We start from the raw sequence: 17,395 nt of genomic DNA, 5'->3' as shown, positions 1-17,395 counted from the left end.
CAAATCTGAACCCAGTGAAGGAATCCAGCAGCAATACAAACTAATATATAAACAGATAATTACTGAATTACCACTGTAGCACAGAGAATTACTACTGTAGTACAGAGAATTATTACTGTAGTACAGAGAATTATTACTGTAGTACAGAGAATAACCACTGTAGTACAGAGAATTACTACTGTAGTACAGAGAATAACCACTGTAGTACAGAGAATTACTACTGTAGTACTGAGAATAACCACTGTAGTACAGAGAATTACTACTGTAGTACAGATAATTACCACTGTAGTACAGAGAATTACCACTGTAGTACAGAGAATTACTACTGTAGTACAGAGAATTACTACTGTAGTACAGAGAATTATTACTGTAGTACAGATAAATACCACTGTAGTACAGATAATTACTACTGTAGTACAGAGAATAACCACTGTAGTACAGAGAATTACTACTGTAGTACAGAGAATTACTGCTGTAGTACAGAGAATTATTACTGTAGTACAGATAATTACCACTGTAGTACAGAGAATTACTACTGTAGTACAGAGAATAACCACTGTAGTACAGATAATTACTACTGTAGTACAGAGAATTACTACTGTAGTACTGACATTTGTTGTAGGGCTCGATGGAAGTTTAAATACATCATCTTGTTGCAAAGGGTGCGTTTGATTTGTTTGTCGTGAGAGTAAGTTAATGTCACAGATGTGTAAAAAGTAAAAGAAAACAGTTTCCTCAGAAAGCCAAACATCAAAGTGTCAAACTTTTATTAAATTTTGACAAAAAACATTAAAATATTTCAAACTGAACAAACAGTTTGTGAAGAAAAGTCAGTGTGAACAACAAACTGTTAAAACCCCAAAAAGTGTTTCTAATAACAATTATAAAAATGTACATCCTCCATTAATCATCAATAACAAAAAGAAAAGACTTCATGGCGCTCAGTCTGGACTCTGGTTCAGTAGTGTAACAGCTCATTAACATAATAAATACAAACTGATGTAAAGACACTTCCTGTATGAGCTCAGTTCAGATTTTTAGCTTAATCATAATATTAACAATCATAATTAAAGTCATCGATTCACTTTTACTTTACAGCACAAACAAATCTTCTCAGAGTCAAATTAAACGTGTCAGTCGTGACAAAAGTCTGCTGGATTGGTCCAAAACACTTAGCTGTCAATCATCTGTTGGTCATGTGACTCAGACCTCAGTGTCATGCTGCGTTCATGTCATCTGGGAGTTATTGTAATTACCAGTTTCTGACTTGTAAACTGCGCGTTGACATCATAGTCGTAATTATGAAGCATAAAATAATAATAATAATAATAATAATAATAATAATAATAATAATAATGTTAGTGTCTGAAAAACAAACATGGACTGAAGTCCATCGTTGAATTGATCGGATATGATCTGTTTTATTGCAGCCGTCTGGTGACGTGAATCTTTCCATCACATATGATGAACACATGAACACGTCTTCAGCGTTTAAGAAACGTCAGATTTCAGACTCACTGTGTCCCAAATCCATCCTCCATATCGTACACCGTATATATACTAATAATACTATGTGGTTTTATACTAACAGGAAATGATGTAATCAGGCTGTGACCTCAGGATGTTACCGCCGGTTAAAAGCAACAAAAAGACAGAAAAGTCTTCAGTTTACTGACGTGTTTCTGTTTCAACAGCTTTACAGTCTGAACACTGACTGTTATTGATGATTAACTGTCACATTTATCTCAGTAACTAAATCTTCAATAATATCTGAAAACGGCGTCCTCACAGTGGAGCTCTTACAAAACTAAACAGGATTATGAGTTAGAGCTGCAACAATTATTCAATTAGTTAATCAACTATTTTGATCTTAGATTAATCATTAGATTCTCTGGTTGCAGCTTGTTAAATGTGAATATTTTCTGTGACAGTAAACTGAATCTTTGGGAAACTTTGATCCACATTTTTCACCATTTTCTGACATTTTATGGACCAAACGACTAATCAACAGATTAATCGAAGATGTCATATTTATTTACTATATTCAGGAGAAACAGCTGGAGGAACATGAAACCAACATTCAGACTGAAGACAGCACAAATGATTGATTGATTGATTGATTGATTCAGTAATTAATAATAGTTTTATGTCTTATTTTGCTAAAACAGGAAACTCAAAGTAAAGGACTGAAGGTGGAACACACTGATGAGTGAAATGACGTCAGTTAGAGTCAGTTGTGTGCAGTCTGGATTCGGGACGCAGCGCTAACATGCTAGTAACATGCTAGTAACATGCTAGTAACATGCTAATGTGTAGCAGGTATAATGTATGTTTACCATGCTCACCACCTTAGTTTAGCGTGTTAGTGTGCAAACATTTGCTAATTAGCAGTAAACACAGAGAACAGCTGAGGCTGATGGGAATGTTGTTAGTGTTGCAGGTAGACAGTTTAAATAAAGTTTCAGGAGTTTCTCGTCACTGCTGCGAGGCTGAAACACTTATAAATTAAAATTTAACAATGAAACTTGGATAAACTGATGAAGACAACTCTTTCTGTGTTTCCATGGTTACAGAGAACAGGAAGTGAAGTCGATAAAAAGAACAGAAAATAAAAAATAAATCCCACTTGAACCGTCGTCCTTCGTGTCTCCAACAGGAAGTCAGAACTGAAAATGTACATCAAACAAAAGAACAATAAAGTTTGTTCTCATATTGCTGTTTGCTCCTTTAAGAAGTCCTTCCCCCCCCCATACTAGCACCAACATGTCTACAGTAATCAATAATCAATAATCCAACGATCCTTCAGATTGACGGGACACAAAGCAGGAAACAGGAAGTGAAGAGTTCAGAACGATCAAAGGAAACAGTCTTTAAAAAACAACTTCTAGAAAACGTCAGTTCAGTTTCTACAAAACAGGAAAATGATCCGTCGTCCTTTAAGACAGAAAGATTCTTGCATAACAATAAAAAAGGAATAAAAATCCAGATAAAATCAAAATGGCTTCAGATCCTTCATCTGTGAAGACGAGGAGGAGGAGGAGGAGGAGGAGGAGGTGAAGAAGAGATGTACATTAAATGAGAAGGACAAAGAAAGAGCTGCAACGATTAGTTCAAAAGAAAATCAATCAACTATTTTGATAATTGATTAATTGTTTTGAGTCATTATTAAACTGAAGATCAAAACAAAACATTTTATGGACTAAACAACTAATCAATTAATCCAGAAAATAATCAACAGATTAATTGATAATTAAAATAATCGATAGTTGCAGCTCTAAGTACCAGCAGGATGGAGAGGAAGAGGAGAAAAAGAAGATGGTTTTGGATGAAGAGGAAAGGGACTCAGATGAAGTTTGAGGTCTTCACGGGTCCAAACTCTACTCAGTCTGATGGGGTCAGAGGTCAGAGGTCAGGGGTCAACATGTCTGACAGTATCAGCTCTGATCATGTGATCAATCAGCGCAGGAGGAAACAGTGACGTGAAGAGGAAGATGAAGGTAAAACTCATCAGCTGTTTGTCTCGTTTTCTAGAGTTTGAGCTGATTTATGCAGTTAAATATTAAACAGGTTCGAACTTCGTCTTTTATTGTTTGTTGTTGTTGTTTACTGTGTCTTTGAAGCAAATAAACAAATGATTTTAGTTTCTATGACTTTACGTTTATACTCGTGGTTTTATTCTGATGATTAGAATAAATCTCTGTTAACGTGTTGCAGCCGTGAAGACCTCGACTCATCGACTGATGATCAGCAGATACAGGAGGAGGAAGAGGAGGAGGATGAGGATGATGAAGAGGAGGATGATGAGGCTGGGGAGTCTAGCTGCTGTTGTGGATCCTCTGCTGAACGGCCTGCAGCAGCAGCAGAGAATATTCCTCCAGCAGAGCCGCCGTCTTCACCTCCCCCACCCCCCCCAGCAGCCCCCCCTCCACTCCCAGCATGCCCGGCGCGCTGAGCGGCAGCGAGTCTAGCTCCGCCCTCATGGCCTGGAAGGCCTCGGATAGGACGACAGCCATCTGATGCTGCTCAGGGGCGGAGTCATCTGGACAGGAGCCGCTCACCTGGAGAGACAGGTGATCATTGAACCAACAAACAAACAAACAAACAAACAAACAAACTGCATCTTTCCTGTTCGACTGTTTACATTTATGGATATAAAATGATCAGATTGATCGGTGACGTGTGACTCACCTTCCTGTACAGGTGTGTTGCTCTCTTAAAGCAGCTCTGCAGCTCATTGGTCAGAGCTCTGCAGGTCTCCACACTGATTGGCTGGTCTGGAGAGAGAGAGAGAGAGAGAGAGAGGTAAGGTCACTCTACCAACAAACGCTGACAGCTGATTGGCTCCTCTGCCTCCACACACACACACACACACACACACACACACACACACACACACTCTTGTGTTTCATTGGTCAAACAAACAACCCTTCAGACTGATGTTTGTCAGTAGAGACTTGTAGAGTTCTAACTGGAGCTGCAACTAATGATTATTTTCATTATCGATTAATTGTTTTGGCTATAAAATGTCAGAAAACAGTGAAAATGCCTGTTAGACAAAGGTGACGCTGAAACACACAAATATTCACTTTACTATCATGTTGGACACAGAAAAGCGACGACTCGTCACATTTGAGAAGCTGAAAACAGAAGATTTACTAAAATGATTATTTATCAAAATAGTTTATTTTCTGTTGATCAATGAATCAATGAATGGTTGCAGGTCTGGTTGTCATATGATGAACTAAGAAGAACAGAAGAGAGGAAGAGGAGGAGTGCAGTGATGAAGGCCCAGACGGCGAGATGACAGGATGAAGGCATGAAGAAGAAGAAGAAGAGGAGGAGGAGAGTCCAAACCTGCATCATCTCTCTGCTCCACACCGCCGTCGCCTGCAGCAGTCTGAGGCTCCTCCTCCTGCGGGGGCGGAGTCAGAGGAGAGACGGAGACAGGAGGCGGCCGAGACGAGGAGGAGGAGGAGGAGGAGGAAGAGGCGGCGGTCTTGGCGGGGGGCGAGAAGGAGGCAAGGGAGAGTTTGTCAGGCAGCGGTCTGCTGCCGCCGGGGACTCGAGCCTGCAGACCGCGGGGGGGAGGCGCCACCTGGTTACCATGGTTACCCAGAGAGGCGGGGGAGGTGACAACAACGGGGACGACAGCAGCGTGAGGGGGCGTGGCCAGAGCTGCGTTTGAGGGCACCACAGCAACAAGAGGAGGTGGAGCCTCTTTGACCTGAGAAGAAGAAGAGGAGGAGGAGGAGGAGGAGGTTACTGCCACCGCCGCTGCTGCTGGTGCTGATGATGCTGATGATGTCACTGCTGGATCCTCAGCGGGTTCGTTGAGGCTGTCGCCCATGGAGACGGAGCGGGATATCTTGGCCATGGAGCTGGCGGTCGGGCTCATGTAGGAGCGCGACGCTGACGCGGTCGAAGACGAGGAGGAGGAAGATTTCCTGGGCGTGGCGGCAGCCGCGGCAGTCAAGGTGACCGCGGCTGTTTCCTGCTGGGGGGAGCGAGGGGAGGCCGGGCTAGGTCTCTGAGAGGGCGGGGCTGTGGAGGGGGGGCGTCTGGGGGAGGAGGGGAGGGTAGTGGGACGCTGCGGGGGGAGGAGGAGCTGAGAGGAGGCGTCTCTGGACGGACGACAGGTCGACAGGGAGGCAGAGGCGTCACCTGAGAGAGACATGAACACATGAACCTTCAGGGTGACAAACAGCTGACAGGTGAGTCGTGTTTACATGGTAACACCTGTAAATACATCAGACTGTGGAGTCTCTCAGGTTTGCAGTCATGTGATCACCTGAACTGCTGAAGTCTGATCACAGTAGTGAAGTCGAGTCAATCAGGTGGAGTCAGTCAACATCTCGTCAGCGTTTTACTGTACTGGTCACCTGTGTTACGTGTGTCATATGTTACCTGTGTCACATGTTACCTGTGTCACATGTTACCTGTGTCACATGTTACCTGTGTCACATGTTACCTGTGTCACATGTTACGTGTGTCACATGTTACCTGTGTCACATGTTACGTGTGTCATATGTTACCTGTGTCACATGTTACCTGTGTCACATGTTACCTGTGTCACATGTTACGTGTGTCACATGTTACCTGTGTCACATGTTACGTGTGTCATATGTTACCTGTGTCACATGTTATGTGTGTCATATGTTACCTGTGTCACATGTTATGTGTGTCATATGTTACCTGTGTCACATGTTACCTGTGTCACATGTTACCTGTGTCACATGTTACGTGTGTCATATGTTACCTGTGTCACGTTATGTGTGTCACATGTCACCTGTGTCACATGTTACGTGTGTCACATGTTACGTGTGTCACATGTTACCTGTGTCACATGTCACCTGTGTCACATGTTACGTGTGTCACATGTTACCTGTGTCACATGTCACCTGTGTCACATGTTACCTGTGTCACATGTTACCTGTGTCACATGTCACGTGTGTCACATGTTACCTGTGTCACATGTTACCTGTGTCACATGTCACCTGTGTCACATGTTACCTGTGTCACATGTTACGTGTGTCACATGTCACCTGTGTCACATGTCACCTGTGTCACATGTTACCTGTGTCACATGTCACCTGTGTCACATGTTACCTGTGTCACGTGTTACCTGTGTCATGTTACGTGTGTCACATGTTACCTGTGTCACATGTCACCTGTGTCACATGTCACCTGTGTCACATGTTACCTGTGTCACATGTTACCTGTGTCACATGTTGTGTCACATGTTGTGTCATATGTTACCTGTGTCACATGTTACCTGTGTCACATGTTGTGTCACATGTTACCTGTGTCACATGTTACCTGTGTCACATGTTACGTGTGTCATATGTTAGCTGTGTCACATGTTGTGTCACATGTTGTGTCATATGTTACCTGTGTCACATGTTACCTGTGTCACATGTTGTGTCACATGTTACCTGTGTCACATGTTACCTGTGTCACTCAGCAGGCTGCTGACTGATTGGGCCTTCCTGAGTCCAGAGGAGGAGTTCAGGTGTGAGGCGGCGGCCCGGGCCGTCGGGCCCAGGTTCCTCTTGGACTCCACGGCTGTCTGGACCTTCTTCTTCAGCGGGGAGGGACGGAGGGTCTGCGGGGCCGAGGACGCCTCCTCCTCCGCCCGGCCCGGGAGCTGGTTCTGGACCTGAGGAGGCTGGGTTTGGTCCTGGTTCTGGGTTTGGTCCTGGTTCCACGATACCCTCCTGTCCTGGGTCCGGTTCTGGTTCTGCTCCATCAGAGGTCGGACCTCAGAAACTAGAGGACGGGTCTTCACCTCCCCTCCTCCTCCTCCTCCTCCAGTAGTCCGAGAGGGGAGAGGAGCCACAGCCCGACTGAGAGGAAACAAGGATGAAGACGTGATGAAGGATCCTGAGTTTATATCAGCTCAGTCTGTCCACCTTCTCTTCACACAGACACATTTATATATTATCTATTATTCTTCTGATTGATTGGGACATGACTGAAGACTTTAAAATGAGACTCAGTGAATGTGTCCTGATCAGAGTATTGATCATGGTAGTGATTGATTATCGGAGTGATGTTTTTACCTTCCAGCTGAATTCTGGGACAGAAACCTGGAGGAGATGCTGAGACTCTCGCTGGAGCTGTGAGACGCTCTGCTCGGACTTCCTGTTGAAACACCAGATCACATCAGATCACATGAGGTTGATTGAGGTGAGGTCAGGTGAGGTCAGGTGAGGTCAGGTGAGGTCAGGTGAGGTCAGGGATTGGCTGAGGTGTGTTTGTACCTGAGCCTGCGAGGTCGGCCAGTGTGACGAAGTGTTCCTTCAGGAAAGCTTCCTGGTCTGGAGTCTGAGGGACGAGCTGAGACACTCTGACCTCCCCCCCTCCTCCTCCTCCTCCTCCTCCTCCTCCTCCTCCTCCTCCCTCCTCTTCATCCTCCTCCATCTCCAGCTCAGAGGAGTTTCCATCCCCACTAACAGGCTCAATGTGCTCCGAGTCTGAGAGAGAAACAGTGAGACTGATTATACACATTCATATCTGTCTGTCTGTCTGTCTGTCTGTCTGTCGTCTGTCGTCTGTCTGTCTGTCTGTCTGTCTGTCGTCTGTTGTCTGTCTGTCGTCTGTCTGTCTGTCTGTCTGTCTGTCTGTCTTTCTGTCGTCTGTTGTCTGTCTGTCGTCTGTCTGTCTGTCGTCTGTTGTCTGTCTGTCTGTCTGTCGTCTGTCTGTCTGTTGTCTGTCGTCTGTCTGTCTGTCTGTCTGTCTGTCGTCTGTCTGTCGTCTGTCTGTCTGTCGTCTGTCTGTCTGTCTGTCTGTCGTCTGTCGTCTGTCTGTCGTCTGTCTGTCTGTCTGTCTGTCTGTCGTCTGTCTGTCTGTCGTCTGTCGTCTGTCGTCTGTCGTCTGTCTGTCTGTCTGTCGTCTGTCTGTCGTCTGTTGTCTGTCTGTCGTCTGTCTGTCTGTCTGTCTGTCTGTTGTCTGTCGTCTGTCTGTCGTCTGTCTGTCTGTCTGTCTGTCTGTCTGTCTGTCTGTCTGTCTGTCGTCTGTTGTCTGTCTGTCTGTCTGTCTGTCGTCTGTTGTCTGTCTGTCTGTCTGTCTGTCTGTCTGTGGTCTGTCTGTCTGTCGTCTGTCTGTCTGTTGTCTGTCTGTCTGTCTGTCGTCTGTCTGTCTGTCGTCTGTTGTCTGTCTGTCGTCTGTCGTCTGTCTGTCTGTCTGTCTGTCTGTCTGTCTGTCTGTCTGTCTGTCTGTCTGTCTGTTGTCTGTCTGTCTGTCGTCTGTCTGTCTGTTGTCTGTCGTCTGTCTGTCTGTCTGTCTGTCTGTCGTCTGTCTGTCTGTCTGTCTGTCGTCTGTCTGTCTGTCTGTCTGTCTGTCGTCTGTCTGTCTGTCGTCTGTCTGTCGTCTGTCTGTCTGTCTGTCGTCTGTCTGTCTGTCGTCTGTCTGTCTGTCTGTCTGTTGTCTGTCGTCTGTCTGTCGTCTGTCGTCTGTCTGTCTGTCTGTCGTCTGTCGTCTGTCTGTTGTCTGTCGTCTGTCTGTCGTCTGTCTGTCTGTCTGTCGTCTGTCTGTCTGTCTGTCGTCTGTCTGTCGTCTGTCGTCTGTCTGTCTGTCGTCTGTTGTCTGTCTGTCGTCTGTCTGTCTGTCTGTCTGTCTGTCTGTCTTTCTGTCGTCTGTTGTCTGTCTGTCGTCTGTCTGTCTGTCGTCTGTTGTCTGTCTGTCTGTCTGTCGTCTGTCTGTCTGTCGTCTGTCTGTCTGTCTGTCTGTCTGTCGTCTGTTGTCTGTCTGTCGTCTGTCTGTCTGTCGTCTGTCTGTCTGTCTGTCTGTCGTCTGTCGTCTGTCTGTCTGTCTGTCTGTCTGTCGTCTGTCTGTCTGTCGTCTGTCGTCTGTCGTCTGTCTGTCTGTCTGTCGTCTGTCTGTCGTCTGTTGTCTGTCTGTCGTCTGTCTGTCTGTCTGTCTGTCTGTTGTCTGTCGTCTGTCTGTCGTCTGTCTGTCTGTCTGTCTGTCTGTCTGTCTGTCTGTCTGTCTGTCTGTCGTCTGTTGTCTGTCTGTCTGTCTGTCGTCTGTTGTCTGTCTGTCTGTCTGTCTGTCTGTCTGTGGTCTGTCTGTCTGTCGTCTGTCTGTCTGTCGTCTGTCTGTCTGTCTGTCGTCTGTCTGTCTGTCGTCTGTTGTCTGTCTGTCGTCTGTCGTCTGTCTGTCTGTCTGTCTGTCTGTCTGTCTGTCTGTCTGTTGTCTGTCTGTCTGTCGTCTGTCTGTCTGTTGTCTGTCGTCTGTCTGTCTGTCTGTCTGTCTGTCTGTCTGTCTGTCTGTCTGTCTGTCGTCTGTCTGTCTGTCTGTCTGTCTGTCTGTCGTCTGTCTGTCTGTCGTCTGTCTGTCTGTCGTCTGTTGTCTGTCTGTCTGTCTGTCGTCTGTTGTCTGTCTGTCTGTCTGTTGTCTGTCTGTCTGTCTGTCTGTGGTCTGTCTGTCTGTCGTCTGTCTGTCTGTCGTCTGTTGTCTGTCTGTCTGTCTGTCTGTTGTCTGTCTGTCTGTCTGTCGTCTGTCTGTCGTCTGTTGTCTGTTGTCTGTCTGTCTGTCTGTCGTCTGTCTGTCTGTCGTCTGTCTGTCTGTCGTCTGTTGTCTGTCTGTCGTCTGTCTGTCTGTCGTCTGTCGTCTGTCGTCTGTCTGTCTGTCGTCTGTCTGTCTGTCTGTCTGTCTGTCTGTCGTCTGTCTGTCTGTCTTCTGTTGTCTGTCTGTCTGTCTGTCGTCTGTCTGTCTGTCTTCTGTCGTCTGTCTGTCTGTCTGTCGTCTGTCTGTCTGTCTGTCGTCTGTCTGTCTGTTGTCTGTCGTCTGTCTGTCTGTTGTCTGTTGTCTGTCTGTCTGTTGTCTGTCTGTCTGTCTGTTGTCTGTCTGTTGTCTGTCATCTGTCTGTCGTCTGTCTGTCGTCTGTCTGTCTGTCTGTGGTCTGTCTGTCTGTCTGTCGTCTGTCTGTCTGTCGTCTGTTGTCTGTGGTCTGTCTGTCTGTCTGTCTGTCGTCTGTCTGTCTGTCTGTGGTCTGTCTGTCTGTCTGTGGTCTGTCTGTCTGTCGTCTGTCTGTCTGTCTGTGGTCTGTCTGTCTGTCTGTCTGTCTGTCTGTCTGTCGTCTGTCTGTCGTCTGTCTGTCGTCTGTCTGTCGTCTGTCTGTCTGTCGTCTGTCTGTCTGTCTGTCGTCTGTCTGTCGTCTGTCTGTCTGTCGTCTGTCTGTCTGTCGTCTGTCGTCTGTCTGTCTGTCTGTCGTCTGTCTGTCTGTCGTCTGTCTGTCTGTCTGTCGTCTGTCTGTCTGTCTGTCTGTCGTCTGTCTGTCTGTCTGTCGTCTGTCTGTCATCTGTCTGTCGTCTGTCTGTCTGTCTGTCTGTCTGTCGTCTGTCTGTCTGTCTGTCGTCTGTCTGTCTGTCGTCTGTCGTCTGTCTGTCTGTCTGTCATCTGTCTGTCTGTTGTCTGTCGTCTGTCGTCTGTCTGTCTGTCTGTCTGTTGTCTGTCTGTCTGTCGTCTGTTGTCTGTCTGTCTGTCTGTCATCTGTCTGTCTGTCGTCTGTCTGTCTGTCGTCTGTCTGTCTGTCGTCTGTTGTCTGTCTGTCTGTCTGTCGTCTGTCTGTCTGTCGTCTGTCGTCTGTCTGTCTGTCTGTCATCTGTCTGTCTGTTGTCTGTCGTCTGTCGTCTGTCTGTCTGTCTGTCTGTTGTCTGTCTGTCTGTCGTCTGTTGTCTGTCTGTCTGTCTGTCATCTGTCTGTCTGTTGTCTGTCTGTCTGTCGTCTGTCTGTCTGTCGTCTGTTGTCTGTCTGTCTGTCTGTCGTCTGTCTGTCTGTCGTCTGTCTGTCGTCTGTCGTCTGTCTGTCGTCTGTCGTCTGTCTGTCTGTCTGTCTGTTGTCTGTCGTCTGTCTGTCGTCTGTCTGTCTGTCTGTCGTCTGTCTGTCTGTCGTCTGTCTGTCTGTTGTCTGTCGTCTGTCTGTCGTCTGTCTGTCTGTCTGTCGTCTGTCTGTCTGTCTGTCGTCTGTCTGTCGTCTGTCGTCTGTCTGTCTGTCGTCTGTCTGTCTGTCGTCTGTCTGTCGTCTGTCTGTCGTCTGTCGTCTGTCTGTCTGTCGTCTGTCGTCTGTCTGTCGTCTGTCTGTCGTCTGTCTGTCGTCTGTCTGTCTGTCTGTCGTCTGTCTGTCGTCTGTCTGTCGTCTTTCGTCTGTCTGTCGTCTGTCTGTCGTCTGTCTGTCTGTCTGTCTGTCGTCTGTCTGTCTGTCGTCTGTCTGTCTGTCTGTCGTCTGTCTGTCGTCTGTCGTCTGTCTGTCTCACCGTCTCCTGCACGTCTGTCTGGACTCGACAGTCTGGAGTTGAATCCCAGTGAGCAGCCGCTGTCTGGACTGGGTTTGTCCTGACGTCCACCCGCAGCAGGACACGCCTCCTTCACCTGGAACTCACTGACATCAGGGGGCGGGGTCACAGAGGGCGGGGTTAACAGGGGGCGGGGTCACAGAGGGCGTGGTTAACAGGGGGCGGGGTTAGTTATCATTGTTCCTAACAAACAGAATCTGTGGGCTCTTCTCATTTCTCTATTTTGTTTCTCTTTGTCTCCTCGTCTCCTCCTACCTGTGACCCGGACATCAGTCTCAGCGCGTCATGTTTAAGGACGTCTCGATTCCTAAAATGTATCTCGAGGAGCGAGGATGTACAGGTGTGTCCTTTACACAAGTTTTTTCGGCACCCGTGACGTATAACAGAGGTGTAACACACAACTAAAAATCACAACGTATGACATCCGTACATTCCTGTCACTTTACGCCACGTTGTGATTTGAATCTAAAGTTCCAACGATCATAGAAACAGATGATGCAGCATCGACTCCTCTCTCCTCATGTCTCCTCCTCACCTCCTCCGCTTGCATCTCAGGTGGGAGGGACTGAGCCGCGAGAGGAGGAGGTGAGGAGGTGAGGAGGAGAGGAGAGGTGGAGAGGAGGTGAGGAGAGGAGGTGAGGAGGTGAGGAGGTGAGGAGAGGAGAGGAGGAGAGGAGAGGAGGTGAGGAGAGGAGAGGAGGTGAGGAGGAGAGGAGGTGAGGAGAGGTGGAGAGGAGGTGAGGAGAGGTGGAGAGGAGGAGAGGAGAGGAGGAGAGGAGAGGAGGTGAGGAGAGGAGAGGAGGTGAGGAGGAGGAGAGGAGAGGAGGTGAGGAGGAGGAGAGGAGGTGAGGAGGAGGAGAGGAGGTGAGGAGGAGAGGAGAGGCGGAGAGGAGAGGAGGTGAGGAGGAGGAGAGGAGGTGAGGAGGAGAGGAGAGGAGGAGAGGCGGAGAGGAGAGGAGGAGAGGAGAGGAGGTGAGGAGGAGGAGGAGAGGAGGTGAGGAGGAGGAGAGGAGGTGAGGAGGAGAGGAGAGGAGGAGAGGAGAGGAGGTGAGGAGGAGGAGGAGAGGAGGTGAGGAGGAGAGGAGAGGAGGAGAGGAGAGGAGGAGAGGAGAGGAGGTGAGGAGAGGAGGAGAGGAGAGGAGGTGAGGAGGAGAGGAGGTGAGGAGAGGTGGAGAGGAGGTGAGGAGGTGAGGAGAGGTGAGGAGGAGAGGAGAGGAGGAGAGGAGGTGAGGAGAGGAGGTGAGGAGAGGAGGTGAGGAGAGGAGAGGAGGTGAGGAGGAGAGGAGGTGAGGAGAGGTGGAGAGGAGGAGAGGAGAGGAGGAGAGGAGAGGAGGTGAGGAGAGGAGAGGAGAGGAGGTGAGGAGGAGGAGAGGAGGTGAGGAGGAGGTGAGGAGGAGAGGAGAGGCGGAGAGGAGAGGAGGTGAGGAGGAGGAGAGGAGGTGAGGAGGAGAGGAGAGGAGGAGAGGCGGAGAGGAGAGGAGAGGAGGTGAGGAGGAGGAGGAGAGGAGGTGAGGAGGAGGAGAGGAGGTGAGGAGGAGGTGAGGAAAGGAATCAAAGATGTACAAACAGAGAAGTGAGAAGAGGAGTCTGTGATGATGAAGCTGTCCTACCTTCCTGCCAGGCTCACTCTGTCCTCCCATTGGTCAGGATACAGCACCGGGTCCTCCCTGTCTGGGCTCTGATTGGACAGTAGGATGAAGTCTGGCCTCTGATTGGTCCGCTCCTCGCCGTCCTCCGCCTGGTCGAACAGACAGAGAGGAACATGCTTCTGATCAAATATTCTACACTTAAAGGCCACATACTCGCTGGTTCAGGTGTTTTTGATCATATCTCATGGTCTTCTTCAGCAAAACCGTCCCTGAACAGAGACTAAGTTGTCTTTGTTGAAGAAGATCATGAGATGCAGTCAAAAGCTCCAGTAAAGGCTGGTAAGTGAACCTTGAGGTTAGCGTGCTTGTTCTCTCACCCATGCAGTGGTGACCTGCAGGCTGACGGTGCTCCCCAGCTCCTGATTGGTCCTGCTATGATGCCCCGCCTCCAGACCCTGGCCCCTCCTCCTCGGGCTACAGGGGGAGGTCCCACCATCGAGGGGGCGTGTCTTCACCTGGGGGGGCGGGGCAAAAGGTCAGAATGTTTTTCCTCGATTTATTATTTCAGATTCTTCTCTAAACAAATGTGACTGAACAGAAGTCATCGCCATGGTTACTGAATCATTCTCCTCCTGCTGCTGCTGTCCGTCCAGCTTCATGGTTATAAGTATTTTATTTTGTAAATATTGATTGTATTTCGGTGATCAGCTGACCTCGCTCTGCTCCGCCTGCAGCTCCTCTGGTCTGTCGGGACAGAACGAGTCCAGCAGTCTCAGGTCCAACATGGATTTCACCATCAGAACTCCGTCAGCGCTGCCCGTCCTCCTGGACCAGCGGCGGCGAGGGAGTCGACCCGCCGACGCCTCCTGAAGAGTCACAAAGAGACAAAGTGATGGAGTCGCTGTCGCAGCTGTTTAAGAGTTTTAACTTCCTGCTGCTCTGATCTAAGATTCACATCCAGCAGACAGACAGTCTTCACAAGGTCAAAGGTCACGTCTGCTCACCTTCCTGCAGCTCTGAGGGTCCAGAGAGTTGAACTTCTCATCAGACGGATCTGCAGGAAAAAAACAAAACAGGAAACATTTACTTTAAATCAGCTGCTCATCTTTTCCCGCCGCTCTGTTGATTTTACTCTTATTTCCCACAACGATCACAAGACGTCATCACACGATGTCATCACAAGACGTCATCACAAGACGTCATCACAAGACGTCACCACAAGACGTCATCACAAGACGTCATCACAAGACGTCATCACAAGACGTCATCACAAGACGTCATCACAAGACGTCACCACAAGACGTCATCACACGATGTCATCACACGATGTCATCACAAGACGTCATCACAAGACGTCACCACAAGACGTCACCACAAGACGTCATCACAAGACGTCATCACACGATGTCATCACAAGACGTCATCACAAGACGTCACCACAAGACGTCACCACAAGACGTCATCACAAGACGTCACCACAAGACATCATCACAAGACGTCATCACAAGACGTCATCACAAGACGTCATCACACGACGTCATCACAAGACGTCATCACACGATGTCATCACAAGACGTCACCACAAGACGTCATCACAAGACGTCACCACAAGACGTCATCACACGATGTCATCACAAGACGTCATCACACGATGTCATCACAAGACGTCATCACACGATGTCATCACAAGACGTCATCACAAGACGTCACCACAAGACGTCATCACAAGACGTCATCACAAGACGTCATCACACGACGTCATCACAAGACGTCATCACACGATGTCATCACAAGACGTCACCACAAGACGTCATCACAAGACGTCACCACAAGACGTCATCACACGATGTCATCACAAGACGTCATCACACGATGTCATCACAAGACGTCACCACAAGACGTCATCACAAGACGTCACCACAAGACGTCACCACAAGACGTCACCACAAGACGTCATCACAAGACGTCATCACACGATGTCATCACAAGACGTCATCACAAGACGTCACCGCAAGACGTCATCACACGATGTCATCACAAGACGTCACCACAAGACGTCACCGCAAGACGTCATCACAAGACGTCACCACAAGACGTCATCACAAGACGTCATCACACGATGTCATCACAAGACGTCACCACAAGACGTCATCACAAGACGTCACCACAAGACGTCACCACAAGACGTCACCACAAGACGTCATCACAAGACGTCATCACACGATGTCATCACACGATGTCATCACAAGACGTCACCGCAAGACGTCACCACAAGACGTCACCACAAGACGTCATCACAAGACGTCATCACACGATGTCATCACAAGACGTCATCACACGATGTCATCACAAGACGTCATCACAAGACGTCACCGCAAGACGTCACCACAAGACGTCATCACACGATGTCATCACAAGACGTCATCACAAGACGTCATCACACGATGTCATCACAAGACGTCACCACAAGACGTCACCACAAGACGTCATCACACGATGTCATCACAAGACGTCACCACAAGACGTCACCACAAGACGTCACCACAAGACGTCATCACACGATGTCATCACAAGACGTCATCACAAGACGTCATCACACGATGTCATCACAAGACGTCATCCAGCAACACGAGGACAGAAACATACAGAAACGTTTCATCCATGTCCACTGAATCACTATCTGTTTCTATCTCACTAAACTGTTCACAATAAAAAGAAGAAAACAAAATAAAACTCATTTTCTCTCATTGAACAAATCTGTTTTTCTTCTTCTAGAAACAGTTTCAGCAGTTTATCAGCTCTCTGCTCTCTGAACACTATAGAAACATTTTTATTCATACTATAAAATATCTGACGCTGATGGAAAGAAAAAATGTTAAATGATAGAAGTTAATAGCAGCTGACTGATCACAGATCAATAACTGTGTTTAGACTTTTATTCCTTCCAAAATAAACATTCATATGATGAAAAGTTTCCTCCTTAAACAACGTCAACAAACACCTGAACATGTGATGTCATCAGTTCTCCCGCTAATGCTTTAGTGTGCTGCATAACCACGGTAACAGACCTGTCTCCTCCTCCAGGCTTCCTGTTGTGACCATATAAGGGCAGACGAGCTCTTCCTCCTCCTCCTCTTCCTCCTCCTTATCGCTGTCAGACGACATTGTGACGACACGCGGAGACGACGCCTCCCTGCTGCTCACACACACGCACGCACACACACACGCACGCACACTCATTAACATGTATGTGTATTTTTAACATCCTGTAAACTGTCAGTGTTGTCGGTTCGTCACCATTTTTTGTTTGAAATCTGAGTGTAAAACTTTCTAAAGTTACAAGTCACCCTCTTTGTTGAATGCTGTTACTATGGCAACAGGTGTTGTTCAGCCTCAGTTTACCTGTAAACATGACATCATCTACAGATGATTCTTTAGTTTTTCATTGTTGACAAAAGTTGTGATATCTTATTTAAAGTTGGCCGACAGCTCATATTTTCATCATGTTTTTAAAAATAAACATTCGACACACACGTTTCACGTCTGATCAGCAGCTGTGACACAAAGCTGAACCGTCACCTGAGGTTTCCCGGCCGTTGCTGAGGTGCATTCTGGGAGTTCTGGGTGCTGTTGGGAGGTCGGAGGTCAGCGAGTCGCTGCCTCATCCTGATGGTCAACTCTGGACTGAGACGCCACACAAAGATACAGCTGCACACACACACACACACACACACACACACACACACACACACACAGAGGTTCACACAGTTTTACTTTATATTAGATTTAATATATTAGTGTATAACATGAACAAATAGAAATAATTACAAGCAACGAAACAATAAGTTTGCAGAAGTTGTGCGACGACTCTGCAGGTTTATCAGTGATTCATAAGTGATGGAAAGATTCACATCAGTGCAGCAGCATAAAGGTTCACGATGCCTCACTGACAGACCTGCAGACCTGTCTCTGGATACAGGAAGTCTGAACAACACCTCCATAACTGAGGGTA

At 47.7% G+C, this 17,395-nt stretch overlaps 1 protein-coding gene across 1 annotated transcript in view; it reads right to left on the bottom strand.

Moving 5' to 3' along the window:
- Positions 1-750: 750 nt before the first annotated feature.
- Positions 751-17,395, bottom strand: part of mapkbp1 (mitogen-activated protein kinase binding protein 1) — a 60,044-nt gene continuing 43,399 nt past the window's right edge. The window contains exons 19-31 of the mRNA XM_067613962.1: positions 16,963-17,091; positions 16,452-16,579; positions 14,388-14,437; positions 14,097-14,249; positions 13,761-13,898; positions 13,405-13,532; positions 11,756-11,880; positions 7,761-7,973; positions 7,560-7,641; positions 6,949-7,343; positions 4,855-5,661; positions 4,189-4,274; positions 751-4,058 (exon numbers count right to left, since the gene is read on the bottom strand). Coding sequence (XP_067470063.1) covers positions 3,816-4,058; positions 4,189-4,274; positions 4,855-5,661; positions 6,949-7,343; positions 7,560-7,641; positions 7,761-7,973; positions 11,756-11,880; positions 13,405-13,532; positions 13,761-13,898; positions 14,097-14,249; positions 14,388-14,437; positions 16,452-16,579; positions 16,963-17,091 — 2,677 coding nt within the window. The 3' untranslated portion in view covers positions 751-3,815. The remainder of the gene's footprint in view (positions 4,059-4,188; positions 4,275-4,854; positions 5,662-6,948; positions 7,344-7,559; positions 7,642-7,760; positions 7,974-11,755; positions 11,881-13,404; positions 13,533-13,760; positions 13,899-14,096; positions 14,250-14,387; positions 14,438-16,451; positions 16,580-16,962; positions 17,092-17,395) is intronic.

This window comes from Thunnus thynnus, chromosome 16 (assembly GCF_963924715.1).
Source record: "Thunnus thynnus chromosome 16, fThuThy2.1, whole genome shotgun sequence".
Taxonomy (NCBI): Eukaryota; Metazoa; Chordata; class Actinopteri; order Scombriformes; family Scombridae; genus Thunnus; species Thunnus thynnus.
This window is presented reverse-complemented; position numbering and strand designations above follow the sequence as displayed.